The sequence below is a fragment of the Eptatretus burgeri genome, chromosome 6 (genome assembly GCF_056783735.1).
Source record: "Eptatretus burgeri isolate ZD-2024b chromosome 6, Ebu_testis_v1, whole genome shotgun sequence".
NCBI lineage: Eukaryota > Metazoa > Chordata > Myxini > Myxiniformes > Myxinidae > Eptatretus > Eptatretus burgeri.
In genome coordinates, this window is record NC_140966.1 from 79,605,142 (window position 1) to 79,621,278 (window position 16,137).

At 45.2% G+C, this 16,137-nt stretch overlaps 1 protein-coding gene across 1 annotated transcript in view; it reads right to left on the reverse strand.

The window, feature by feature from the left end:
- SZT2 (SZT2 subunit of KICSTOR complex) overlaps window positions 1-16,137 on the reverse strand; it is a 215,035-nt gene that overhangs the window by 193,329 nt on the left and 5,569 nt on the right. The window contains 3 exon segments of the mRNA XM_085885818.1: window positions 12,139-12,289; window positions 12,501-12,632; window positions 15,503-15,673. Coding sequence (XP_085741944.1) covers window positions 12,139-12,289; window positions 12,501-12,632; window positions 15,503-15,673 — 454 coding nt within the window.

The window sequence follows — 16,137 nt, forward strand, 5'->3', positions numbered from 1 at the left end:
TGGTGGATCGGACATTATGTACTTCTGCCACGTAATGCCTGATCCACGAGAACATATCGGGCCGAATACATTTTTGAAATATCATGCTATATAATCGTTTTTGGCCCTATCTTTCAATGGTGAAGAATCACTTTAAAAATTAAATAATTATCATTTTGAGATACGGATCTGGATCTTCACCAAAATCGAATGATTTTTGGCGTGGTCAAACACCCAACCTGTCCACCAAGTTTCATCCAAATCCATCAACAACTTTTTGAGAAATCGTGCTATATATAATTTTTGGCCCTGTCTCTCAATGGTGAAGAATCAGTTAAAAAAATTGTCGTAGTCGGATCCAGATCCGGATCTTCACCAAAATCTAAACAGTTCATCCTTGTCACACACCCAACATGACCACCAAATTTCATCCGGATCAGTTCTCAACTTTTTGAGATATCCTGCACACAGAAAGACAAATGAAATTGCTCGTTGAGCAAGGAATTGCTGGAATAACTTTGTCATATCTCCATGATCTCTGAAAAAACAAAAACCTGGAAATCAATTTGGTTCTTATAAGTCGGTAGTGCTACTGTTTAATGAGTTATCGCACTTAGTTTGGTCATGATCATAACTTGGAAGTCAATCGGACTTGAAATGGGGTTTTTATCGCAATTTGAAAGTTTTGACCCGACCCCCCTGACATTCGATCCCTGACCGCTAAGAAGGGTGTTGGTGTGACACCCCAATGAGACGTATGGTTGGACGCAGAATTGGAAGATGCACATTTTGGATTTGGTTTAAGTCAATATGACCATTTTAACGGACGTTATTGCAAAAATAAGAATTTCGGTTTTTCGGTGACCTTGACCTTGACCTTTGACCTAGATGGCTGCTACAGAGTAAACAAACAAACAGACAGACACACAGAATGACACACACAACCGACCAACATAATTGCCGAAATCCGAAGGATTCCAGCAATTAACAATAAAACTAGCCGGTAGGCGACATGGGTGGTCGCTATATAATTTCATACTAGTCATAGTTTTTGACGGATCGGGATGAAAATTTTTGACAAAGACGTTGATTATAGTGCGCATAAAAGCGCGGAAGCCGATTTTTGAAAAATATATATATAAATATTTTTCGGATTTTTTCAAAAATTTCATAGTCCCGTTGCTAGGCAACGGTGGTGTCCATAGCAATGGTGCTCAAAAGAATACAACTAGATCCTGGTATGAACCTACCAGTCAAGTTTCATCAAAATCGGTTGACTCCTCTGGCCTCCAGAGCTGTCCATTACATAGACAGAAAACCTGAGAATAACGGTAGTCTCGCGCCCACCCAAAAAAGACGTCGTGCAGAGCACAATACTTGCAAAATCCACACCCCTCTCCAAAGGTTGCCATGGATACATCAAATTGTCCATTTCGTTAAGATTAAAATTGACAATCTCAATCAAAGTTCAGGTCAACAGGATGAAAATCGATTATTTTTCAGACTGAAAATGATGACTTTAGAAGTTTGACCTTGAGTTGACATTTGACTTTTTCGACTCAAAAATAGTTTGTTTCTAAATTCAGTTATGGACGATGCAATTGCTGCTTAATTTTTCAGGTTAATCAGATGAAAATTGACGATTTTTCAGATGAAATTTGATCATTTTAGGAGTTTGATCAGAGGTTGACCTTTGGCCTTATGATCTCAAAAATATTTGGTTTCCCTACTCAACGACGCAATAAGCAAATCCTGTTCAAATTTCAAGTAAATGGGATGAAAAATGACGATTTTAGAAATTTGACCACAAGATGATCTTTGACCTCAAAATCAATTGGCTTCTCAGTTGAGGCTTTCTCTACTGCTTGGTGAAGTTTCGTGAAGATCGGTTTTTAAATTGTGACCTGTCGGCGATTAACAGACAGACAGACAGACAAACAGAAAAATAAACCAATGTCACCCGCAGGGTGACCCGTATCTTGCCAAAAGATGACCACGTGTGACTTCTTTAAGGTCACACTGAGGTGAACAGAGCTGCTATCCACCAGGACCGACTCCTTGAGGAATATCTGCCTACGAGAGATTCCGATGAGAATCGTTCTACAGAGTAACCATGAAAAATATGCTTTTGCCTCATAACGTCACCAAATGACGTTATAATGTCTCAAGCTTGACATATCTAGAAAGCACTCATCGAGGTGTTCAATTTGAGGTACTACACGATATGGTTCCTACAACTTGAAAATTTGACCTTGGGGTCAAATATGTTGGACCTCAGGCGCTAACCATGAAGGTCAGGCCAATCGCCACCAAAAATTAATCAGCTGAGCGCCAGACCATGAACTATATTCCCATGAAGTTTGAAGACGATCCGATCATAATTACTCAAAAAATAAGGGTTTCGTCAACTCCCCTGATTTGCGACAAAGTGACCTTGACCTTTGACCTTGACCCTCAAATTTTTTATGCGCTGAAAGGGACCTCTATAGCCTCTGATATGCGAAGTTACAAAAGTTTCCAATTACAACTGTGCTCTGCAGAGTGATTTATACGTGATTACAGACCAAAAAAAAAAACAACAAAAAAAAACAATGAAGGTCAAGGCCAAATGCCACCAAAAATTAATCAGCTGAGCGCCAGACCATCAACTATACTCCCATGAAGTTTGAAGACGATCCGATCAAAATTACTCAAAAAATAAGGGTTTCGTCGACTCCCCTGATTTGAGCCAGTGACCTTGACCTTTGACCTTGACCTTCAAAATTCTGTGCACTGAAAGGGACCTCTATAGGTCTCTGATATGCGAAGTTACAAAAATTTCCGATGATAACTGTGCTCTGCAGAATTTTTTATACGTGATTACAGACAAACAAAAAACAAAAACAAAAAAAACATACAAGCTGACTAACATATTGTTGCGAATTCGCACCCGCCGGCGTGCGAACGGCCACGTAACTCGAATCGCGGCACGTCACCCACCGGACGGACAATTCTGTCGTGACCCTCTCGGACTAACGCCGAGAGCTAGTCATGGGTGGGCCTTTCGGCCTCACCACGATCGTGCCAATCGGCCCCCCGCCTGGGATAGGGTTGTTCGCCAAACTCGACCGACCTAAGTACCCACGCAGAGGGTAGACCGGGCGATCGCACCTCGCCGCAGGTCGACTCCAGACACGGGCCACTTAAGCGACCCGTTCCGTACTATCGGGATAACCGAGTGGTGTTATCGTCGGCCTCGACGGTTCCGATTAATTATCGGGCGTATTAAGCCCACTACCAACCCTTTACGTGAAGCAAGATGGAGATTCAATGAAAGAAAAGACGAAGCGAAACGGGAAAACAGTTCAACATAATGCACATTTATTCCGCGGCACACGGAGAGCACACATATACAATTACAACAATTATGCACATATATCAAATGCTACAAAAGAAACACAACAATGCAGAGATACTACCGACTACGCAAGCACACGGCAACACTTACACAGTTTTACTTTACAGACGGCGCCAACAACACATTTACTCAAAAGCAAAAGAAAAGGGCCACCCTCAAAGACAAGGGGTCAGACGGGGCCTGTGGGCCAATATTTGCGCGGGACCTGAAAGAGCGGTCAGGTCCGCGAGACCGGGTGGATCCTACCCGTGTCTTTGTGATGAGCCGCAAATGTGGCGGCGCGGCGGTGCCCCGACTTCGTGCTCCTTCGCGGGTTTCGTTGGCACTGCTTGGAGTGGGATGGGAACGGGGCCCCCTTTCGCACTATCTCAGCGCGGGGGGGAAAAGGGGGGGGATTGTTGATGCTCTGGGGAAAGAGGATAAGTGGCTTGATTGGGTCCCGCGACGAGCGATTCCACCGCGAGCTCGTCTCCGACCGCCGTCTTCCTTGCCTCGGACCCGAGCTACTAGGTCTCTTCCCCCGTTCTCCTGAGCCGACTGCAGCAAACCACCTGTACGCCCTCGCCTCCCGACTCCACTCCCCGCTCCTCCAAGGCAGACTCTGCGCTCAAACCGACTCGACCGCGCTCCAAGCTCCAGGCTTCCTCTCTCTGCAGCACCCCGACAGACTCCGAACCCCGACAGACTCCACAAATTCGCCCTGCGCTCGGCGCTTTATAGGCCGGCAGGAGAACCCATATGCAAATTTCTGGATCAGAACGAGCTTGGGGGTGGAGCCACGCTCACCCATTGGACGAAGGAAAAGGGGGCGTGAATCTCCCCTGATCCTAGAATTTGCATATCTCGATTCTACTCAGACGCGCCTGGAGGCGGGGCCAAACCGCCCCGCGCTTGCTGATTGGACGGATCAGAAGTGGGGGTGTATCATTCCTGATCCGAATTCTCCTCGGAAAGGCCGCATTTTGCACTCGCGGTTCGGCACGCACCTTGTACGAGCCCAGGACAGCCTGACGCTCGGTGTTCACAGGTGGTGCGAGAATGGCGGTAGAAGGAGGAGAGGTGAAGGTGGTGGAGGGTTTATGGTGGTGGTTTATGGCCATGGTGCCGTTTGGAATGGTGGTGATGCGATGTTTGCGGGAGCGAGTTGTGAAGGTAAAGGTCGTGGCCGTTGGCGTTGTTGTTGTTGTGAAGCGGCGTTGTGGTTGGTGGTTGTTGTGTGATGGCAGTTGAGACGTGGTTGGTTCAAAATAAAGATAGAACAGAATAACGACTATCTCAAAGCGTCGCAGCCCGAATGAATTACATTTATTCCCTCTAAACAACGGGTTTGGGGCTAACTACACATGTACTTACAGAGATATCTCACCTACGGGACCTGAATGGTGGTTTGCGAATTTCCACAACCGCAACAACATCTTGCAAAAACTTCGTTTTGGCAAGATAAAAAAAAAAAATAAACCAATGTCACTGGCAGGGTGACCCGTATCTTGCCAAAAGGTGACCACGTGTGACTTCTTTAAGGTCACACTGAGGTGAACAGAGCTGCTATCCACGAGGAGCGACTCCTTGAGGAATATCTGCCTACGAGAGATTCCGATGAGAATCGTTCTTCAGAGTAACCATGAAAAATATGCGTTTTCCTCATAACGTCACCAAATGACGTCATCATGTCTCAAGCTTGACATATCTAGAAAGCACTCAGAGGTGTTCAATTTGAGGTACGACACGATATGGTTCCTAAAACTTGAAAATTTGACCTTGGGGTCAAATATGTTTGACCTTTGGCGCTAACCATGAAGGTCAAGGCCAATCGCCACCAAAAATTAATCAGCTGAGCGCCAGACCATGAACTATATTCTCATGAGGTTTGAAGACGATCCGATCAAAATTACTCAAAAAATAAGGGTTTTGTCGACTCCCTTGATTTGCGACAAAGTGACCTTGACCTTTGACCTTGACCTTCAAAATTTTATGCGCTTAAAAGGGACCTCTATAGGCCTCTGATATGCGAAGTTACAAAAATTTCCAATGATAACTGTGCTCTGCAGAGTGATTTATACGTGATTACAGACCAAAAAAAAAAAAAAAAAAAAAAAAAAAACATATGAAGGTCAAGGCCAATCACCACCAATAATTAATCAGCTGAGCGCCAGACCATGAACTATATTCCCATGAAGTTTGAAGACGAACCGATCAAAATTACTCAAAAAATAAGGGTTTCGTCGACTCCCCTGATTTGCACCAAAGTGACCTTGACCTTTGACCTTGACCTTCAAAATTTTGTGCACTGAAAGGGACCTCTATAGGCCTCTGATATGCGGTTACAAAAATTTCCGATGATAACTGTGCTCTGCAGAATTTTTTTTATATGTGATTACAGACAAACAAAATAAAAAATAAAAAAAACATACAAGCTGACTAACATATCTTGCAAAACTTCGTTTTGGCAAGATAAAAAAAACAAAAAAAAACAAAACATACAAGCTGACTCACATATCTTGCAAAAACTTCGTTTTGGCAAGATAACAAAATTGACTGACCAACATATGTACTTGAAAATTTTTCGATTTTGCAAGTAACAAAACACAGAAAGGGGTGAAAACATAACATCCTCCACCTTCGGCGGCGGAGGTAAAATGTCTGATTTAATGCGATATAATTCCAGGCTACAAGGCAACAAAAGGTGTAAAATTTGAAAAGGGGTTATAGACTTTCTATAGGCACTGTACAGATTATGTCTGGCCTTGCTCCTGCTGTCCTTGCCGATCTCTGCCCTCCCTGACTCATCCCAGGTCACATATCTTCGAGGAGATACCCTCATCTGCTCATCCTCCCCAAGTTGAGGTGACCCACTTATATTTTCGATATATACCGATTATTATCAAATTCTGTTTGAACCTTTCAAAGATTGAAACTTTCGGGGGAAGAGAGCGATTGAATCGTCTCTGGAAGACAGTTTAAAGATACGGAAGAAAAGAGGAACCAAACATTGAGGGAGATGGGTGGAAAGATTGGATTTAGGGGAGTTTCAGGAGGGGGGATTACTGGAACAATGTGCTTCCTGGAGGAGCTAGGGAGGCTTGGAGAGCTGAGAGAGGAGGGACCGAGACTGGAAGAGAGGCAGTAAAAAAAGAAAAGGAAAAAAAAATAAAAAAAGGCCATCAACCTCTCTGGAATAGAACAGCAGCAGGCCTTGTGCTTCGGCTTTTCGTGGGAGATGCTCAATGATGTTGAGAGCTTTAGATTCTGCAGAATCCAGGAGAGACAAATGTGTTTCTGACGAGTCAAGCCATAGAAGAGAGCACTTCTCCCCTCCCTTAAGCTATGGATAAGCTCCCTTATCGGCTGTGTCATTCTGACTTTTCGTGGAACGACTTGGAATTATGGAGGATTCCTCGACTTGTGGCTCGCTTTGGTGGCTGGCTTTGCAATATGGGTGGCCCAGGAGAAGTCATGATTGATAGTGAAGCCTAGAAGTTCAAAAGACTGAACATCTTCAAGTGGCAGTCCATAGAAATAGATAGGTGGGTTCTTTAACGATTCTTGGGGAATGACAGGGTAAGACTGAGATTTACCACAATTGAAAGACATGTTCCATATATCAGACCAGCGTAGAAGCAAGAGAGTGTCACAGCTGCAGTCTGCCTGTTAGTGGGATGGGGGTACTATACAACACACTGTTGACATCTGCAAAAAGAAATAGCAAGTTTTCCAGATGTTTGGAGAGGTCATCTGTGTACATGCGGAACAAGACCAGGCCCAAATATGCCTTGAGAAACACCAGCCTCCACACAAGGCAGAAAAGATGAGAGGGTTCCATTTAGACTCCTGAAGTGGAAGAAAGTCAGAAGGCCAGATATGAATGTGGCCTTACATCCAGGCAGTGAGCAAACCAAGCAGTGCAGGATGTCAGACTGTCGAATGCACAAGATATGTCCAGGGAGACAGTCGGACTGATCTCTTATTTGAGATTTTGGGTTTCCAACCTTTGCTGAGTGAAAAGTAGCAGCATGGTCAAAGTTGAGAGATCGGGACAGAATCCAAACTGATGGTCAAAGATCAAGTTGTTTGACAAGAGGAAATACTTGACATTATATTAGGACTGGTGATGGATTCCAGGACTCTTCTTGCAATTGGAAGCAAGCTTATTGGCGCTGGGCCATGTCGCGCCGGATGTGCAAATGAGACCGCTTCCGGCCCCAGGAGCCTGGCAGGGCGGAGCCCGGACCCAATAGGAGAGCACGATTCGGGTGACTTTGTGTCACTTCGGGTCGTCACCCCACCCTTCGCCCGGGGCTTATAAAAGGCGGATCGTGAAGCCGATCTCTGTCCCTGTCTCTCTCTCTCCACTTCTCCGCTTCTCCGCCTGCCTTGCCCACTTCTCTGCTCCGCCCTCTCTTCACTGCACCTCGTTGTATACCTGTCGCTGCATCTACACTCGGGGTTGGTATGCGACAGACGTTCTTCTGGACCAGTAAGGAGCACACGTTTCCACGAGCCCCGGCAAAGTGATTAAGCAGGATATAAGTGGAGCATCTCTAAAGCGTACTGGGTTGCACGGTCGGGCGACCGCACCAGGTATTCCGAGGCTGTTAGTCCTCATCTACACTCCTTCCTTCTGGCTATCTAATCTTCATAGGGTGTGTGTGTGTGTGTATGTGTATGTGTATGTGTATGTGTATGTGTATGTGTATGTGTATGTGTATGTGTATGTGTATGTGTATGTGTATGTGTATGTGTATGTGTATGTGTATGTGTATGTGTATGTGTATGTGTATGTGTATGTGTATGTGTATGTGTATGTGTATGTGTATGTGTATGTGTATGTGTATGTGTATGTGTGTATGTGTGTGTGTGTGTGTGTGTGTGTGTGTGTGTGTGTGTGTGTGTGTGTGTGTGTGAGAGTGTGTGTGTGGGTGGGTGTGAGGGTGTGTGTGAGTGTGTGGGTGGGTGTGAGGGTGTGGGTGTGTGTGGGTGTGTGTGGGTGTGTGTGGGTGTGTGTGTGTGTGGGCACCTGTCATAGCACAAGTTAAGATTGTAGAAGATATGTGTCTGCTTTTGTAAGTTGCTTGCCTTTTGTCGCACCACACAAATTCCTTGCCATCTCTGCTGTACATCATAATAAACCCCATTCACTGTGCCAAATACTTTTCCTCGCTTGATTGTAAATAAATGCTTTGTGTAGAAATGTGCCCAGCTCCTTTTCGTCTTTTCCTTCAATGGTCAAGCATGGTCTGTATCCCAGCCTAGCCAGGACGTAATCCCCAACCATCTGTTTTCTAGCCAGTAGTCCTTGGCAGTTATGCTCGGCTGCATCTGATATGGTAAGGTGATCCGGTTTGAACAAGGTTTACCGAGGGCGTGTCCCCCGGTAATTAGATCACATGACCATTTTTGGTAACCAGTTTCCAGTAGACGGAGGACCCGAAGTCACGTGGTTGAGGTATTGGTGTTCATGGTCGATTAGCAACCCGCCATGTCACGGAGTTATCCGTGTGCGACGGCCTGCAATTCCGGAGAGTCTTGTGGGAACCCAAGGTAGCTCCCCTTGTGGTCTTCTCACCCCGACCCCAGATCCGCAACTATATACATCTATATTAATATTTCGGCACGCCCTTTTCTTTATTCCACCATCAGATTTTTGTTACTGCATGAAATGAAACAAGATTTGGCACATATACTAATGATATTATTGTCTTCCTTAAGAGGCTCATCAAAATTCGTTTTGATGCATTTTCACAAACTCCAACGGATTCCATTCAAATTCGGTACGATTATGGCTTTTGGTCCAACTTAGGTCATTGGCTATAAATTTTTTCCATAACACTTCCGATATTCGAAAAAAAAAAAAATCGATAAATCGATATCCCTTATGGGATTTTCCATTCAAATCCACTCAAGTTTAAGGCCTACGGGGGACGCAAATTTCCACTTTGCCCCGGGCGCTGTTTACCTCCGCTACGCCAAGCTGTTAGGGTTAGGGTTAGGGTTTGGGTTTGGGTTAGTGTTAGGGTTAGCTACCCTAACACTAACCCTAACCCTAACAGCTAACCCTAACCCTAACCGCTAACAGCTATTCAGGAAATTTGCAAGAAAGCCCGGGCAACGCCAGGCTTTATTGCTAGCCCGAGCAACGCCGGGCATTACTACTAGTATACTTATATATTGGAGCAAGTGTACGTGATTATGTATGTCTGTATATCCGCTCTTCACCCATTGGTTGGACAGCTGACCTGACATCACACACAATTTTAACCTGAAATACTTAACTGAAAGTGCCCAAGTGCCCAGAGGACCCAAAAGACCCAGAAGACACTGAAGCCCCAAAGACCCAACCAAAGACCCGAAAGATCCAAAAGACCCCAAAGACACCAAAGACCTTACCTGTCAGTTAAAAGCTGGATGTGGTAAATTTAAGCATGAGTAAGTTCCTGCAAATGAACAATTAAATGGAAGGTTACACATTATAAGTTTCGTGTTGCACGGATCGGTAAATTGTAATATAAACTGCTTGATGTAATGAGCTAATTTTGATTGTAGATGGCGGTATTGTACTGTAAACTGCCTGGAAAGATTCGTGAAGGTGCTGGAACATTCTCAGACTAAACTTCCAGTATGGACGAGAATCACATTTGCTGGAACGCACGGGATTGTTCTGTGATACTATATAAACCCATAAGAGGGAGGTGTAGAGACGGGTGATATGTGAAGAGCTGCATGTTTCCATTGGCCCCGTGCTCGATTTAATTGTGAGTGAACGAGGTGTTAATGTCCAGAGCAGTTGTTAACATGTGGAGCCGATCGTAATAAGGTTGTTTACGACTCATTAAGATTGCGTATCGGGAAAGAATTCCTTTGAGCTCTTCAAATCAACCTGGAGGGGCCATCGTATGAGAGGACACCACGAGGGGAATCGAAGGTTTGAAAACCCCAAAGGACGAGGTGAACACGCGTGAGTTGTGCCGGCAGGACTGGGACACCGGGCGGCGGAAACAACTACTCGCGGGAATCGCAGTTGGACATTGCATGTAATGATGAACTTCCTCATTTGACTTTGTATCTGTTTGAAATGCAAGTTTCAAAAACGTTACGCTGTTGATGTGGTCATTGTAACGCCACTCAGAAGTCACAGACACCAACTGACAAAGACCCTATTTGAGTGGTAGCTGACCTGTACATTCATCCAGTCTCGTGAAGCTCAAAGCTTGGATTGTAGTCCTTCGAGGACACGCTGAGTCCAGCACCACAAACAACATACGTACACCAAAGGGAAGAAAACCCCCGAAGGTGTGCGTATCACTCCCACCTCTGACACAACCGAAGACTCAAAAGACCCTGAGGACCCATAACTACCCCAAAGAACGGAAAAACCCAAAATACCTCAAAGACCCTGAAGACATAAAAGATCATGAAGAGATAAAAGAGCCCGAAGACCCAAAAGACCTTGACTCGAAAGACCCAAGGGATCCAAATGACCCGAGGACACAAAAGACCCCAAAGACCGAAAAGAACCAGGGCATCCAAAAGACCTTAAAAGAGTTGAGGACCTAAAATACCTCGAGAACCCAAAAACACAACGAGACTATCATGGACCCATGAAAAATCTGCACAATTTAAAATGTGACTTCAGGTCCATAACCCCCCCCCCACCACCCCCACACACAATCCCATGTCCTTAACCCCCCCCTTTCCACCACACCCAAACTCTGTGCTCCCCTTCCCCTTTCTTCAAAACCTCAAACCCCTCGATCCCAACTGTCCCCTCTCTGCCCTCCCTCCCCCAAGCCAACTCTGTCATCCCCTCCCCCTTTCTTCTTCAAGTCCTCAACTGCTCCAACCCCAAAGTACTCAATCCCCCTTCCAACCCCAAGTCCACCGCCCCCCCTCCATCCCCCATACCCAACGTCTCAATCTCCCTCTTCCAATTCCATGCACTCTCACCCCCAACTCTCTGTCCTTCCTTCCCAATTTCTTTCTGTTTTTAACAACGATACACAAATATACACAGGGAACTTCGGCACATGAGAAGGCCGTTCGGCCTATCATGCCTGCGTTGATCCTGTCCCCGTTTGTCAAGAACAATGTTAAAAGCAAATCAAGATGGAACGTTAAATACACAATCACTTCCCCCTTTCTTCCCTTATCCTTACGAAAATTCATGTAGTGGTATTTGTGTGTTTGTTTGTTTGTCGCACTACGACTCCGACAGTTGTGGGCCGATTCCATCCAGACTTGCTGCATAGGATCAGCATGACCCCAAATAATGTATCGGGGTGTTTTTATCTTTGCCGGTGGTCTTCGGGGGAGGGGGAGGGACGGAAATTCTCAATGTAAATGTGTATCGCGTAGCGCCACCTACAGGTGTGTGTGTGTGAGGGGGGGGGCATTACAAGTCTTCACCATTTACAGTGCAGTATTCCTGTCCCCACGTTTTCCAGGGCAGTGAGGAGTTTTTAATTATAACCAATAGGTACATTTTTGCTTCATGCACGTAACTTCATGTTTCTTTTGCCTACACAGTGCTGTCAGTTGCCTCTATACAGCACCCAAATAAAGGTATGCAGCAGAAGAACGTGTTGCATGCTTGGAATAAGATCGCCCATAGGGCGGGTACTCTGTCAGTATATTTAATACTGTCTTAACAGTCCTCTCACCATCCCCTTCCCTCATCCCCCCCCCCATACACCCCCAAAAAAGCAGGGGAAAGGGGGGAAAGGAAGCAACTGCCAGAAAGCAAAGCACCAGCCTTAAAATATACCAACCTGCCATAGAGTTGAGTGGCAGCAGTTGGAGGGCGAGGGTAGCTGTACGAACAGCATCAATAAGAGCCACATCAGGCGTTACCATGGCAGCCGACGTCTTCAGCGATAACTGTTCCTCGAGTGCATCTTCACACAATGGGCTATCGTGCTCCTTAAAAAACCATATGTCGAAAAGAAAAAAAGAAAATAATTAATTGGTGGCAGAGTGAATATGTACAACTATTTAAAACTTTATGCCTGCATTATCATAGTTATACATTTCAGGCTTCTTCAAATTGGAAAAATCAGAATGAGAGAAAGAAGGTGAGCGAAAGACAAACGGAATTCGAGTCGTGTTATTGCAGTGCTGTGAGACTGGGTACCGGGGTGGGAGGTCCATGGTGACATCGTAGGGCATCCGCAAGGCGGGCCTCAAAGCACAGCAGCTCCTGGCGTATGCCAGCCATCAATGGTTCAAGTGGAGTAGAGTCCAGCCTCAGGCCCTGCACCAGGACCTGCAGCATGCAGTTACCATATTAGATCCACACCTTTCCAAAGCAAACAACACAACACTGACTTCAAGGGCAAACTAAAGGTACACAAAGGACAGACATTGGTGACTTCTTTCGATGAGACTCAAATGCTGAGCGCAAATCTAAATGTTATAAAACATGTGAAAGAAAATGACATCTAGTGGCATGGTATTGTTACGGATCTGGCTTAGAGGATACACGCGCTTCATGAGAATAGATATTTATTCGTACATGTTTAACACAAGTCGATGTAATTTATGTATTCAGAGGCAATGCTGAGAAGAAGGGTTAAACATCTCGTCTCCACCACCCTCAACCCTCCACCCCCCAGTATTTGTGTGTTTAATCCCATTCCACCCCCCCACCCACCCCTTTTATGCATTCTGTACCATTCAATACTGTGATCTGTCTTCTGCCACGAGTTCATGTGGCCCAAGTCAAGGGGCTCAAGCGATATCAAGGGGCACGTGCGACACACGTGGCTTGAATAATGGATGGATATGGGAGGCCATGAGGCTGCTGGAGGTGAGAACCACTTTTCACTCTGCAGGCAGCAAATGAGCACACCACAGGCGGCCATTGAGCACACCACCGGCAGAACAGGGCCTCCCTCGAGTGGGGCTGTAAAATGCACCACATGAGAAGGTTCTCTTGTTCGTCCCTGGGGTCTTTTGCGAATATTTCTTGTGGGATTCTCGGCACCCTTGGTTCTTCAGTGCGTTCATTGGTGATACATACACCAAGGATCACCTGCAGGAGGTTTGCTGGAACGAGTATAGATCGCTGGACCTCTCCTTCTCCACCTCCCTGATGATTGAAAGGCGAACAAACCGCCAAAAGCTGATCGCCGGATTCGTTGGTGCCAAAACCACGCGTGGGCAAAGCTGCTTGCGTGAACGCTTATTATTGTCCCATCTTCTCTGCTGTCTTGTCTTGTCACCCCCCCCCCCGCCCCAAATGAATGTGTAAGGCTTTGGTAATTAAATTCTGACGTGGTAACATGGGCATGAGGGGTTATTTTACGTTCATTGGTCACAGTTAATTCACCGCATGTGTGGTCATGTCCTTTTTCTTCCCTACCCTGCTTTGTTAATGAGAACCTGTTTGTGCCATAGTCATAGTCATAGTCATAGTCAGTCATAGTCATAGCCCAAGAATGAGAACTCCAATTCGTCCTTGCCACACACCCAACATGTCCACCAAATTTCATCTGAATACATCCACAACTTTTTGAGAAATCGTGCTATCATTTTTAGCCCAATCTCTCAATGGTGAAGAATCACTTAAAATTTTATAAGATCCGGATACGGATTCGGATCTTCACCAAAATTGAATCAATTCTTCCTTGTCACACACCCAACGTGTCCACCAGGTTTCGTCCAAATCCGTTCAAAACTATTTGAGATATCCTGTCCACAAACAGACAGAAAGGGGTGAAAACATAACCTCCTTCACCTTCGGTGACGGAGGTAAAAATACAAGACTTTTACCTTTTAAATTTATTCCAAAACAGGAAGGTGATTTTTACAAAACAGCGAGGTGAGTGAGGGTAAGAATATTGCGTATTCTGCCATGAATAGAAAACACAAGACTTAGCTCGGGATGATGATTATGATGCTGTTGGAGTGGGGAGCAGGGAGGGGGGAGGGGAGTCAGCAATCGGAAATCGGAAAACCCCAGAACAGATCTTTCCTGCTTGGACAGGAAGGTATCAGATGGCATCCTCTTCTAGAATAATCCCATCTTGTCAGCATTAAAGACCTGCTCCAGCATAAATCCCTTTGCCTTGATTCGTTTCTTGATCTGCGGTGGGTAGTTTTTCGCAGCATCGTTGCCTGCCGATGCTGCCTCCCTGACTAATTTTACATTCATGGAGGTCAAATCTTCCTTTTGAAGTTCTCAAACCAGCCCTTGTTGGTGTGGAACATGTGGAAACGTATGGTAGAACTGGAGCCTTCGGCCCGGGTACCTCGTGGAAATGTTGGTGATTGCGCAATGATTTCTCCCGTGTCACCGGTCCACTCAAGGGCACTTTTTTTCTGTGTTTGGCCCTCAATATAAATATCAAGCGCTTTTTCAGTCCTTTCAATATGAGGATCATGGGACTAGAATGAGACTTTCGCTTTGCGGAGCCATGGCAGCAACACTTGCACTTGTATTTGACTCATTTTTACCGATATACCGCACAGAATATTAATTGATCCTGTAATGGCGGCCACAAATGCCGCACTTTTCCCTCCAGCCAACCTAACAACTCAATTTTTTTTTCGCCCAGCATCATATCTTTTTCCTGCCTTTTGGCACAACTAATTTTGTCCATCGTTTTATGTTTGGGCGCCGTTAAAAACGGTGCATGAGAAACAACAAAAGGTTCATAATGGAAGGCAATTGCACACGCGGACGCAAACAACGACTCATCTTGGTTCAAAAACCGCAATTGGCTGAAATGAAATGGCACGATAACAAAATTGGAACATAATACGTTGCCTGTGATTGGATAAAACCTGCTATATTGAAACCCGCAATATTTGAGGGTTTGCTCTACAGTATTTACATGTTCATCACATTTAATAAATGATGAGAACTTGTATGCAAGAACACAAAATGCTGGGGAATGTCGGGAAAAGTGGAACTCTCAGATTTCCTTTTCTGACACTCATTATTGGAGCTCGTCTAATTATGGTACGCGTCGGAAATTGTGTCAGGGTGAGGGACAAATTGCAAATGCAAGTCAGAAACTTCATTGGTTCAAAGATGGTGATGTCACAGGTCATGTCTCGCTTCTCACCCACTTAAACTCAGTTCAAATTATTCTTGTTCAATCTCATTTCCCTGGAATTACAGCTGCAAACCTGCATGGAACCAGGAGACATCAGTCCAGAGTGGGCCAGTATGGTGATGTAGATGGCAGGTTGTTGGCGGTTGCAACAACCAGGAGGGATAAAAGGCTGTGCCAACCCTCCTAAACATTGGGCCAGTGCTGTAAACACACTGTCCAGCAATAACTCCCCAGCATCGTCATCCTGCAGCAAAAGCATTTAAAAAAAACAAAACAAAACAAAAAAACAGAGTTGGGCACATAAGTCTCTTCAAAGAGAGCAGGCTTTTATCATATATTTTAAACATCTGATGAATATAGGGCTGAGGCAACAAACAAACAATGTTACCCCAGGCAAAAATGCTACAGCTAGAACTATATAGTATATGAGAGAAGTAATTGAGAGATAGGGCCAAAAACGACATTTCAAAAATTTATTAGGCCCGATATGTTCTAATGGATCAGGCATTGTGTGGCAGAGGTATGCGCTCCAGCGAGTGCCCTTCTCGGTTTGCAATGTCATCAGGTTCACTACACGTCCCACGTAAGGACAGCAGACCACAAGATGCAATTATTCCCTCTGCCACTGGAGGTAGATGGAGGTTATATGTTTTCACTATTGTTGGTCGGTCTGTTTTGTTTGTCTGTATGTATGTGAGCAGGATATCT